The sequence below is a fragment of the Apus apus genome, chromosome 12, assembly GCF_020740795.1.
Source record: "Apus apus isolate bApuApu2 chromosome 12, bApuApu2.pri.cur, whole genome shotgun sequence".
In the NCBI taxonomy this organism is placed as follows: Eukaryota; Metazoa; Chordata; class Aves; order Apodiformes; family Apodidae; genus Apus; species Apus apus.
In genome coordinates this window covers 8,266,827-8,280,102 of record NC_067293.1, presented here as the reverse complement: position 1 = coordinate 8,280,102, position 13,276 = coordinate 8,266,827, and the positions used below count along the sequence as shown (strand labels likewise).

The 13,276-nt window shown below is 45.3% G+C and overlaps 1 protein-coding gene across 3 annotated transcripts in view; it reads left to right on the top strand.

The window, feature by feature from the left end:
- The first annotated feature begins 773 nt into the window (after positions 1-773).
- Positions 774-13,276, top strand: part of NRK (Nik related kinase) — a 90,679-nt gene continuing 78,176 nt past the window's right edge. For all 3 annotated transcript variants that reach the window (XM_051629976.1, XM_051629975.1, XM_051629974.1), the window contains exons 1-2: positions 774-984; positions 5,655-5,720. In XM_051629976.1, coding sequence (XP_051485936.1) covers positions 931-984; positions 5,655-5,720 — 120 coding nt within the window. In that variant the 5' untranslated portion in view covers positions 774-930. The remainder of the gene's footprint in view (positions 985-5,654; positions 5,721-13,276) is intronic.

Sequence of the window (13,276 nt, the reverse complement as noted above, 5' to 3'; positions counted from 1 at the left end):
AGTAATGAAAGGCGGCTAAGAGGTCTCTGTGGAGCCTTGTCCTTTCCAGGCTAAGCAACCCCGACTCTCAGCCTTTCCTCAGGGGAGAGCTGCTCCTCTCCTCTGGACTTGCTGCTGCCAGTTGCCCCCTGTTGTGTGTGGCACCGCGGGGCCAGGCTGCTCCGGCCACTGGGATGGCTCTGAGCTGGGAGCAGTGTCATTGTCACCTATGCGAGTTGTGTTTGTGCGTATGGTCACCTTGGGGAAACGGTGCTTCTATGTATTAGGTTTTTTTTTTGTTTTTTTTTTTTTTTTTTCCTGTTTGTTTTTAGTGTAGCTTGCTGCGTTTTTAAGGTTAGGGGGTTTTTATGGCCGCTGTAATTTCCCTCAGCCCGCTGGCACGGACTGTCCCTGTGCGCCGTCTGGCAGGGAAACTCCCGGGTGGCAGCTCGGGGCTTCTCGCTCCCCCCGGCTGCCCCCGGGGCGGCTCTCGGCCGGGCTGCCGGGCAGCGGCAAGACCCGGCACCCTGCCCCGACCCCCTTCGCTCCCTCCGTGCCCCCTCCAACTCTCCTCGAACCCCCACTCCTTGCACCCCTTTGCCTCATCCCCTGCCCGGAACCGCCCCGGCCCCTCCCCGCACCCCTCCCCGCTCCGCCACCGGTCCCGGCGGGGGTGCTGGTGCTGGGGGTAGCGCTTGCGAGCCCCCCCCTCGCCGCCCCCGCCCGCGGCAGGTGTCCCCCGGCCCCCCCCGTCACGGCACGTCACTTCCTCGCAAACTTTTCCCGAGGAACTGTCTCGGTCCAAGTTGCCGGCGGCGGCCGCCGGGCCCGGGGCTGCCTGCGCGGCCGCTGAGCGGGGAGGTTCCGCCTGGCCGGGCATGCCCGCCCGCCTGCGCCCGCCGCACCGTTAGCGCGGGGCCGCCGCTGAGGGCCGGGCCGCGGGGCAGCGCCATGGCCCGGGACTGCGCCCGCAGCCTGGACGGCATCGACCTGGCGGCCCTGCGGGTAAGGAGGGGGCGGCGGGGGGCGGCCCGCGGGGCTGCGGCGGGCGGGGAGACCCCCGAGCTTGGGGCTGCTCCCCGCCGGGTTTTTGTGTCCCCCTGTATCGGAGGGGGGCTGGCTGTGCCGCGCGGGGAGAGGCGCCGGCGCTGCGGGGTGCCGTGCGGGGGGACAGCCGTGCCGGTGGCAGCGCGGGGTCCCTGCCCGCCTGGCCGAGGAGAGCGGGGCGATGCCACCCTCGCAGATGTTTGAGAAGTGAGCTGCGGGGCCACGGCTCCGCTGGTGCGTTGGGTAAGGAGCCTTCGGGACCAGCGGAGCCGCGCTCCTGCCCGCCAGCCCCGAGCGTGCCCGGGCACACGCGGGTCCGGCGGGTCGCGGTCCCCGCGCTGGCGGGACGGGCTGCGGGAGCGCTGCCCTGCCCGGCCGGGAGGGCTTCACCGGGGCTGCGGCCCGTCTCCGGGTCACAGATAATTCCTGCTGCCGTTCCTAGGGGTGATGCGGATGCTGTGGAGAGAAACAAATGAGAAATGAGGATTTTCTGGAAGAAAATACGTGCGTGGGGTTGTGGCTTTTGTGACTTTTTGTTGAGGTTTGAGCTTCCCCTCCCCCCACCAAAAAAAAAAAAAAAAGCTAAAAATAGTCAACATTCACCTAGTTTGCTGTGAAATTTTTCATTATGCTGTTGTGTTTTTAGGTCTTTAACATAATCCAAACTTTGGCCACATTTTAAAAGCCACGGTGTCAGTGTTTCATTCCACAGACAGTTACCAGGGTTGTGTATGTTTCCTCTTAATTCCACTTTTTTTTTTTTTTACCTAGAAGCTGAATACCTATCAACCCCATCCAACCAGGCGGGTTTTTTTTTCTGGTGCACCCTCCATAGAAGAAGAGGGAAGAGTTCAATTGTGGCAAAAAAGCAGTCAGCCCCAGACAGTGAAACCAAACCAAGCTACTTTCTAAAAATATCAGGAAGAAAAAAATAAAAGGTCTGGGAGAAGCCTTTGCAATAATCACATGGTGAGGAGGGTGTTCCAGACCAGAGGCTGAAAGAAGAGAGGCAGCAGAGACAGTAAAGTTTGGGAGGATGGTACAAGGCTCCTGGCTAGGCAAGCAAAGCAGACGTTTGACCTGACTCTGCTCAGGGGAGAGACACAATGATGGAAGTTCTTTAGAGCTTTAGCAGATGAATCTTATCTCCTGAAATAAATGATAAGAAACCAGCATAAGTTTGAAACAGAGTAGTGCTGCAAACAGTGCAGGCTTTGTGCCAAAACCTCCCAGTACAGTAACCTCCCAGAGACTGTCAGCATGACAAGGTCCAGCCTTGATAGGAGAAGGGACACAGGTGTCCTTTCAGAGGAGACCTTTTCATCATGTCAGCAGCCTTAGTCTGGGGTTTGTGCTTAGCAGGAAAAGGGAGGCATGTGAGTCTGGGCTGTAGAAATTATGTGAAAACAGGTGCTTTACCTTGGCTTGATTGTTCCCAGGGCCAGTGGGAGCTGCCTGATGCTATGCTCCCACCAACCTTGCTGCTGTCAGGAAGTCCAGTGAGGAGGCATGACTGTGGTTAGGGTTGCTTTTGAACTGCACGGGCTGGCCTTACTCCCCTCCAAGTGGATGCTTGCCAGGCCTTTTCCCCTTTCCTGGAAAGATGGTGGTTTGGGTGGTATTTTCCAAATGTTACTGGAGCATCTCACTGGGTGCTCCTGCACTGGAGATAAAAAAGTCTCTGATCTCTGCATTACATGCCAAGGTGCAGAGACCCTGAAGAACTTGAGCTTCAGACTCCTGTGTCTTGTTTAGCTGCAGAGATTATGAAAAGTGTGTTTTGGTTGGGCTCTTGCTGCGTGCCTTGTTTTTCATCCTGCCTTTTAGGGGTGATGGATGTGGCCTGGGTGCTTCTGGGTCAGGAGTCTTGCTCTTGCCTTTTGACTACTCTGCAGATGACTTGCAGGAAAGCAAGAAGGCCACCAAATGGTACAGTGCATTACAGTAATTAACCTTAAAGCGATGAATGTTCAGGCCAGGATTTTGGCATCTGTCCAAGTGAACCTTGCAGTTTGGCAGAGACTGGCTGGTAAAGGGTTAGAGGACCACAGGGCTTAAAAGGTAGCTGAGTGGAAGCTCTACATCAAAGATGATACCGAACTCCAAGATAATTGAGAAGTTGGCCCATTGTGAAGAATGCCAGCAAACAATGCAGTGCTGATATCCAAGCAAACAAGGACAATCCAAGGACCAAAGTCAGAGGCCAGATTAATATCCGTTATGACTCTTAACAAGGCTCCGTTCACTACAGTGTCCTGATTAAAAGAACAGAGATGGCCAAGTATTTTGGCTGCACTGAGAGCTGCAGAGGCTTGAGACATTAATGCTTAATTGGCTAGGAAGGACAGGGTAGGATTTTCCCTATATTAAATTAATGCTAACATTTATTTAGATAATTGTTTGGGATTTTCCTAGACTGTCTGAAACCTTCAGAAGCAAGCTATTAGGATGCTAAATCAAAATAGAATTGATTTGAGGGAGTGAAAGAAGCTGATTTTGAGGCACAATATTGTATTTGCGTAATAAATAAGCTTAGAGAAGAAGAGTGAGGACAGAGCATGCATTTAAGTGAGAAGGACTTGCAAACTCTGAGGTGAAAAACATGGTTCAGATTCCTCTAGGTCTCCATAGTGTGCACAAAGCTCTTAATTCAGCAGTGCTTCTTTCTGCAGAGAAGGTGTGAAAATGGGGTGCTGCTTGTGCTTCCCATGGAGTAGATATTGTGCACAGAGTCCCTTGTCTGGAAGAGTTCCTCAGGGAGCTGCTGTGCATTTTACTGTATGGACTGTATGCAACCTAGCCCTGTGAGAAGGGTGCATGTGAGGCAGAGGCTATGTTTGTAGCACCCACCTGTTGCTTTAGCAGCAGCAATGCCAGTGGATTATTGCTGACTTCAGTTCTGCTGAAGCAAAGTGTATGGCTCGTTTATATACAACAGTAGTGGAAATGAAAAATGAAGAAATGAAAAGGAAGCAAAGCACTCTTTAAAAAGATCCCAGTTACAAGCATTCTTATGCTGGTGCTTAGCTCCTTACACAAGTGCTCCCATTGGTTTCCTTCTGTGTGAGGGCTTTTGGAATTGAAGTCTCGAAGGCCAGACCTTACTATATTGGTCTGTGCATGGGTCAGAAGTCAGTGATTTGATCTGGTTTATGCATTGTTAATCAGTTGTTGGTTTGGTTTTAATTAAAAAAAAAAAAAAGTAGTCTTGTGAGTTTGATAATTCAGGAAGTGTAAGATTAAAACTCATTTAACTTAAAAACTAAACCAAATTAACTCATTAGTACCTTCAGTTGTGGAAGTCTGCTGTGTTGCTCTGACAGTGCCATTTCTCATGACAGTTGTGCCAGTGAAGACACAATGTGCTCATAAAAAAAGCCTGTATGTTTTCACTGGGATATTGCCCAAGTAAACTTTCCCATATCAGATAGGAGGAAAGCATTATTTATACTAAAAGAATAACATACGAGTGGAGTGAAAAAGTAGCCTGATACCTTAAAAAAAAAAAAAAAAGGAAGTTTTGCAATCAGGGTCATAGAAATTGTACCCTGGAGATAATGGTTTTCTGTGTTGTATCGCTCAGTAGTACCAATAGGCATCAGCTGATGTGACAGATTGCTGAAATAGACGTGGTAAAACTGACACATGGAATTAATAATATTTTATATAAATCTCTCAATGATATCATCCCAAGAAATGAGCAGGCTGATAAATGGCTCAGCCAGAAACCAAGAAACTGGTCCCTTGAGTTCTTCATGTTTTTATATAAATCTCTCAAGGGAGTTTTAACTGAAGCAACAGATTTCTTAATGTGCTCAGTCATGCATCAGTGAACATTTACTTGCCCATGCCTTGCAAGAAGATGGTCTTTCTACATCTGAAAGGCTGCAGTGTCTCATTATTTGAGAAGGACATCTGCTGCAGTGGTTGGTTTTAGAGCAACTAGTGCTCAGTCAGTAGGACAAAAGTTGGCTCAAGTGGTATGGTACACTGATCCCCTGACACATGAATCTTCTGGGTAAATTAAAAGCACTCTAGTTCAGGTTCAAAGCCAAGACTTCAATACATCAGTCAAATTCACCTTGTTATGTTTGCAAAATAGAACAAGTGAGCCTTCTCAGCCTACCTGTGGTGTTAAGATTGCCTGGGATGGTACATTTCCCTTTTGTAAAGTCATTGGGCTCAGGTGGTTCATCCAGTGGTTTTTATTTTCAGTTCTATTGTTTTGGGTTCTTTTCTTTGCTACATTGGAAGTGCTGAGTGTTTTCTTTGCAGAAGGCAGCAGCTCAGCCTCCAGACCACTCAGTGTTTCAAGATTTAGGGAGCTTCAAATTTATTCCTTAAATTACTGCTAATCTCAGACTTTTATATGCTGTTTTGCTGTGATACAAAGCATCACTGAGTTGTTCTGTGCATCAAGTTTTGAACAGCTTGTATGAAAACTTCAATATTATTGTATTTCTTATACTACTATTTGGCTATTTCCTCTTTAGTTTGTGATACAGATCATTAGGAGATGTGCCACAAGTGTTTTAAATGTGCTACAGACATTTTAATTTGGATTGTGTACAGTTATGCTCCTTTTTGAACTGGTTGCTTTGCTGCAAATAATGCTTTGCTTTTTGCAGGACCCTGCAGGAATCTTTGAACTGGTGCAGGTTGTTGGAAACGGGACATACGGACAAGTCTATAAGGTTTGGATGCCTTTTTTATTTTATGACGCTGTTCTTGATAAAGCTGATTTTCCTAAAATGACCATTTAAGGCGGTGGAAAATCTTGTTCCAATAATGGCCTGTTTTATGCCTGTTTTGCTGTCTTTTCTGTGTAATGCAAAATGGTGTCACCTGTGAAACTCTGTGCCCCTTCTGCACTGTTTTTGTGTCTCTTTGCAGCCACAGGCCAGATAAGTGTGTTGGCTTTCATACTGACTTCCCTCTGCCCTGTTTTTTCTGTCCTGTGATTTTTTTCTTCTTCAAAATTATTTAATAGGTGGCTGGCACAAATTAACGTCAGTGATGGCTAAATTTGGCCTGGATTGGGTGGAGAGCCCAGCTGAGACTAAAACAGCAGTACTTTTCAAGACAGAGGTGTCAATTAACCCTGCTCTGCAGGCAGGCTGTGAAGTTTTTTATTTCCATTATTACCTTTGTCACTGTGATATCAAAGCAGAACTACCAGTCCTACAACAACTAAACACTGTCTGCTCTAACAAAGTGTGCACACTGTGCAGTGCAGTTCTTATTTAGTTAGAAGAACTAGCCTAGAACACTGTTTTTTCATTCTGAAACCTTTCCTAAGAACGATCTAAGAAGAGATGTGATAAAACGATGTGATAAAATAGGGAACCGTGTCTGTGTTCTTCCCGTTTGGAGGAAGAAGACGGAGGAAGGGAAGTCCATGCTGCTGAACACTTGGAGGTACATCAGAAGAGTAGCAGCACTGGAGGAAGCTGTCTGGTCTTGCAACTCCCTTACATCCCACTGCCAACAAGCTCTCGCGCAATGAGTCTTTCCATTGGTGCAGGCTCTTTCTATTCCAGAAGGAATGCAGAGGGAGCCCCGGCGCGGGAATGCAGGGCTCTTCAGCTTTCTCTGATTTCCAGCACTTTGAATGTGTGTTACATTTTGTTGTCCATCCTCTGGTGGCAGATCTACTGTGACTGCATTTTGATTTCCCTTTGAAGCTTTAGATACTCTTTCAAAGATTCTGGAAAGAATCTTCTGCTGAAGCAGTTCTGGGGAGTTCCTGCTTTCCAGTACTGCATTTTTTAAATTTATGCTTATGTCAGAAGCAGGGTCTTTATCATGCAACTCTTTGTTGCTCTGTTGTTTCTGAAATTGTCATGCAGATACTGAGGTCAGTCCTACCGAATTAAAAATGGAGGCTGAGGGGTTCACATGGGTAGATTAGAAGCCAGAAGATATTCAGGGGTGCTGTTGTCTGTGTAGTCACAGTTCGCTACGTGTAAAAAGATCCTAAAGCTCCCAAATGGTCTCTGAAATAGTTGCCTTTCTTTTAATGCCTGCATTTATTTTATGTTGGGAGAGGAAAAAATTCAATCTAGTCATCTTTTAAGGATGTTGAGAGTGAATCAGCTGCTTAATCATGGTAGAAACAGGAAGGACCAACATAGTTTGCTTCTTTGCTGCAAAATAAAGCGTTTTGAGCGACCGTGTGCTTCACTAGAATGTTAGTTGCCAAAATGTGTAAGAAATGTTGATGATTATTACAGCTGTACTCAAAGGCTGCTCTCCACTGAGCATGCAAGGGACCAGGGTCTGGGGACTCTGGATAATGGGTGATTTCAGTCTTGGCTTATTCTGTACTTGGAGGAGCTGCAACATCTAAGCGAGGCACTGAGGGACGGGGTCACGCAAGGCTGAGGGGAAGCGCTGTGCTCGTGCGTCACGCCATGGAGAGATGTTGGGCTGTGTCAGACCCGGGCCCTGTGCAGGCACTGCCAGCACAAAGGCTTTGTTCATGGCAATACATCTGATCACTGAACGTGGGGTGTCCTGCTGAGACTTGCTCGGGGGATGGAGCTGCTCTCTGCAGGAAGATGACGGTGAGCCATGCAGCTGAAGAATACATGTGGTGACAGGTGAGGAGGAGAGGTACAAAGTGTGTGCTCCAAACTGCAGGCAGTCAGCTTGGTCTCTGTTATGAGCAGTTTTCCCACAGTCCAAAGCACAGTCTTTGGAAATACATCTGCAGAAGATGCTGAGCAGCAACTGAATGTACTCAGGTGGTATCTTCCTGGTGCTGGCCTTACAACCAGAGCAAATCTGTGTTTCCTCTGAAGGAGGGCAGCTGCAATGAATGGAACAACTGCTTTTGAAGTGACCAGAAAATGTTAGGCTATTATATTCACTTTTCTTTTTCACTGCTGTGTAGTGAAAAGTCCTTCGATCTGTACAATGCTAGGACTGATGGAGTGAATTAGGGAATGCTGGAATCATTTTGTAGTTTGTCTAGTATAAGCTTGTGATCATAAATACTTAAGGTATAAGTAGTCTCAGTTATCCACATAATTTACTCATGTTATTAGAGCATGTTTTTATTCTCCACAAGTGTCGGAATATTCCCTACATTCCGAAATAGATACACACAGTAGTTTGCAGATAATCAAAGCAAAGCTTATTTCAGGCTAAATAAACTGCGTCCAAGATTACTAAATTGCTTGGTTGGCTGTGAAGATGATTCATAAGGCTCTGTGTTTTAATATATGCAGCTCCATAAAAAATGAAAACAAAATGTAGACGATTCATCATTAGATTTGGAAAACAATGTTTAACAGATTTATGAAGGAGGGTATTGTTCATACTGAGTTATTCCAGACCAGTTCCAGTTCAGTGTCTTTTTAAATTAAATGGAAGAGGTATAAAATGTACCCATGATAATGCTAGAGCTGTCTAGAAATGTTATAAATTGGGATTTGCATATAATAACTGACTAAAAACTAGCAGATTTTTTGACAACTTAAGAAGTAGTAGGATGTAAATATGCCAGTAGTGGCAATTTCAGCCTTTTCAAAAGTATGAATTATATATTAATAAATCGGATGGCACACAGAAGTCATGAGACTTACGCTTTATCTCTTGAAATGACAGATGAGTCTGTCAGTTAATTGCTGGCTTCCAGGAGCTGAAATCTGAAGAGCAGTACTATGTATGAGGCAATTCTGAATAACCTTATGGCAGGTGGTAGCAGAGGGTCTTCTGTGAAGGCAGCTGGAACTAGTACATTTGCTGGTGATTGGAGAAGTGTGAGTATTGACTCTTTCATGTCTGTGCTTCCTGAACTTTGAGGTGCTGAAGGTCAGATTATGTCCAGTCTCTGCACCATCTCCATTGAACACATAAGGGAAAGAGAGGTTTCTGAATGTCCCATGCACTGCTTTTTGCAGGGACTGTCCATCTTCTGGGACTCCTCAAGGCCAGGCACCACAAAGTAGATGTGGGTTTGCTCTCCAAGGTATGAGGGCCAGTGGGTTTTTTTTGCTTTTTACAGCTAAAGTAAAGACCTGCAGACAGTACAAAGCAATGTTTTCCATCATGTAACTGTTGATGTCATCTGGGAGGAAGCAAGATTGCTGAAGGTGTCACCCACAAGTTCTTGGGTTTTGCTTCCTCATTGGGCTGCAGCTGTGGTGTCTTAGAACTCGTTCTGGGCTGCCTGGGCAAGCTGGAATTTGGTGTTGTTTAGGATGGCAGTAAAACTGCATGAAACCATCTAGGAGATTTATAAATACCATTGTTTATTATTTGCTAGTAGTTGCTACATTGTTGTGGCATGGTGTACAGTTCATGGTGGTACCTTTAAAAGCCATGTGAAGCTGTGGGAGCTGCTCTTGGTGAGCTTGAGGCTGTATCTTGCAGTGTATGACTGTCAAGACCTGACAGTGTTGTGATTTGAATAATTCTTTGCCTATTCCCATTACTTTAATGGTGTGGGTGCCTTTTTTTCTTTCCACGGTTGGACTCTGCTGTAGAACAGTTGTATCTTGGTCTTTGCTTGTGCTTCTAGTAATAACTAAACTGTAAGTTTGGGGGGATGAAATGTTGCTTGTTGTGTTTTGTTTACGAAGACTTCAGCTGTTAGTTTCATATTTTTTGAGTTGTGTGTCTTCAGGAGGAGCCTGCTAATGCATTTTCTATCTGTTAATTTTCAGTTGAGGGTAATTTTTCTAATGGGTGAATGGGGAGAGGGAGAGAGAGGGCAACTGAAGTGGGTGCTATTTTTTAGGTCTTTGGGTCAGACAATTGCTCTTGAGCTGTGGAAGAGACTGTAGGGCTGTGATAGCTGTTTTGTTGGTTTTTTTATTAGTTGTCAAGATGAAAAAGAATTGCTCCTAATTCAACTCATTCTGCTGTGCTCTGAGCATCCTCATCCTTCTAAAAAAGTTTTCATGGGCCAGATGAGGTCATCATCAGCATCTGTGCAATCTGTTTTCTGATGTTCAGAGGCACCTGACTGGGATTTTTTGCTTCTTTTGTCTTAATGATGTGGAATAGCCCTCTCCTGAGATTAGCATTTTTGACTGGCACAGGGAATGAGAGGTCAGTGGCTGTGACAGGTTCCAGGGGCTGGTGCTTTTTGGACTGTGGTCTGGCAAACTGATGGTAAACTGTGACAGATTTGCAGCTGCTCTATGGGCTAGATGGTTGTGTCTTTAATGGAGTCTAAGTCACAGGCAACTTGAGAGAGACACTCTGGCTTGGGACAGTGGGAATTGGAAGAAATGGCTTCCAGGTAATGCAGCTGATGGTGACAAAGCAGGGCTGGTGCTGAGGCTCACCAGAGGGTGGAAGCAACCCTGCCTTCCTGCAGGGGCTCTGCACAACACGTATTTTTATTTCTATGGAGTCACAGAAAACTCTAGATACACAAAGAAGCAGGGCTGAGTAAGGAAGTGCCTTGGGTTGTTGTGTGTGTGTTTTTGGGTTTGTGTTGGGTTGTTTGTTTTTTTGGGGGGCGGGGGTTTAGATACAGCTGTTTCTTGGCATTGGATGATGCTTCAGTTGTTGACATGAGTTGTAAGTTATTCTACTTTTGACGTACAGTGGCAGCAGTGTATTCAAGCATAAATACAATTTTTCAGTTTATCTTAAACAACTTGAAAGGCTGCTAAGTTCTTGATAATTATTTCATTGAATAACTGGCTGAAGTAACTGAGACCAAGCAAGGAGGGGGAGTCGGGGGCAGCAACGTGGGGTTTTTGAGACTTGCAACCGTGTGGAAAAAATCACAAGACTGTGCTAAGTTATGAAGTGGTAAAGTCTGTGGACTGTGTTGAAACCTTATGTGATGGTAGCACCTCAGGCAGCTACTGGAAGGCTAGATAGAAGAAATGTTGCAGTTATGTTCAGTGCAATCCAGAAGGCAAACATGTAAAAGCTGAAATCTTCAAAACTGTCCCTTCTGGGGGTAGGTCAGAAGTAGAAACCTTCTGAAGAATGTCTTGGGGCTGAAATGCACTTTCAGAGTCTCAGAACTGACACAAACAGAGACATTAAAAATGTTGTGTCAACTCAGGGTATTTTGTTATCGTTTGTGGTCAGTTACAGTTTTCAAGCTGATCACAGCCTTCAAGGCACTGAGATTTTGATGAGTCAAGTAGGGAAATCAGTTGTTCTTCATAGAAATGACAAAACACTCCTTTCTGTTTCACAGGCAGTTGGTAGAAGTGCTCGTTTGTCTAATAAGTTTCTTTATTTGGGTTTTCAGTAGCTGATTATCTTCTCCATATGAGAAACTAGTCAATTATTACAGGCAGCAGTGTATAAAGAAGTATTGCTGCAGTGTGCTGGATGGAGTCAACAACTCATTGTGCAGATCCTTGGTTCAGCAGTGCAAACAAATAATGGAGACTGTCTGCTTGTTGTGGCAATAGGGATCTCTTTCAGGAATAAAGCTCAGCTTGATGTGTGCTACTGCTGTTGTAATAAGATCTGAAATGCTGTGGTGCTTGAAGGGGTTGCCTTGAAAGCTTAGTGTACATGGCTGTAACATTATTCATACACCAGAGAGGCATGATTTGGTGTTTCAGTATTTAACTTCATGCCTCTGATATTTAATAATACCTGTGAAGTCGTCATACTACTAGATGTGTTTCTTCCTCTTCTCTGTTGCCTGCAACTCCTAAATACACTCTCAAACATGCCTGCAGGCTTTTTTAGAAGCTTCCTCACCGCCATGTTGGTCCTTTTTCTCCTTCACCAGGAAGGATGTGGAGTTGGCAGTGCACCCTTGCAGCATATTGTGCCTTGGGCTATGTCAGCAGAAGCTGAGCAAGCAAACCAGGGAATGTGGTTACGTCCGCTGCTCTTGTTGGGCCACACCTGGAATACTGTGTCCTCACCAGTTCACCAATTGCAGAGAGATATTGGGAAAGTGGAGAGGGTCCAGCAAAGGGCCACCAAAACATTTAGAGGGTTGAAGAAGTTCATGCAGGAAGAAGGAAAGGCTGAAGGTATAGTCTAAATGTGCTTTGATGTGTTTTATAGAAGATTGAAGTAGAGGGATGCATAGGACAAGGAACCAGGTGCAGGTTGCTCAAGGGAAATTCCATCTGGATGTAAGAAAAAAATTCTTTGCCATGAGAACAAGTCAACATCAGAATAGGTTCCCCGGGGTGGTGGTGGTGATGGTGGAGTCACCCTTTCTGGAAATAGCCAAAGCTCTTTGAAGTTGTCTTGGGTAGCCTACATCAAGGCCCTGTTTTCAACAGAAGGTGGAACCATATGTTCCCAGAGGTATTTTCCAGTCCTGATTTGAGTACAGGACACCTGCATCTCAGCAGATAGAACATAAATCTCCTATAAATCCAGCCTACTAGATTGTGAATGACTGAGTTGGAGAATACAAAAAAAGTAGCAAGAATTACTTTTATTTGAAATATGTATATAAAATAGGTAATGTATCATGTGTATTTAGTTGTCAGAGCCAGGAGGATTTTTTTTCCAATAGTATGTGGTTTTGTGGCTGTTTTTTTAATGTGGTTTTTTTAGTCATGGCTTCCCTGCTTATTTGCATGGCAATGCCAAACTATATTCAGCACTGGAATTTAAAATAATAGATCAAACATGCAAAAATTGTGAAGTCCTGGTTCTAGTTAGTTAATATTTCAGAGGAATTCAATTAAGATTCTTAAGTGTAAGACTAGTTTATCAAAAATAGAAGAGTAAGGATGGGAAAAAGCCTCTCAGCTGTGGAGTGCTTCTATACAATAAAGGCTCTTCGAGCAGAGCAATGTGCAATAATGAGATGTCCCATATCAGCCATTAGAGAATAGTAAAATCTTTGCAAATAATTTGTTGGCAGGCCTGCCACTTCCAGCTCCACCATGTTTTGGACCTTCATGTCCTTATGGGAGAGTGCAATGCATTTTCATCCTGAACTGGTGGCATTTTGAGCTCCTGTTGCGTAACATCTGAGGTGTTGGCACTGGGTCTTGCTATTTTGAAGGTAAGGGGACATGCTAAAAATGCACTGGTGACAGTATGAGCACAGTAGGAAATGGTTCAAACTCCTAATTCCCCACTCAAGCACTTTGCTACACTTTAAGCATCTCACTGGTGACATTGATTTCAGTACTCCCGGCAGTTCTGCAGCTCCCAGAATTGTGCCTACCTGAAGTTACACGCCAGAGTGATCAGGGCCTGACCATCAGAGTGTCATGCCTGAGTTATACAATATTGTGACCTGCTCAGATGTATTTCAGTGTATATGTAACTTTAAATTCCAATG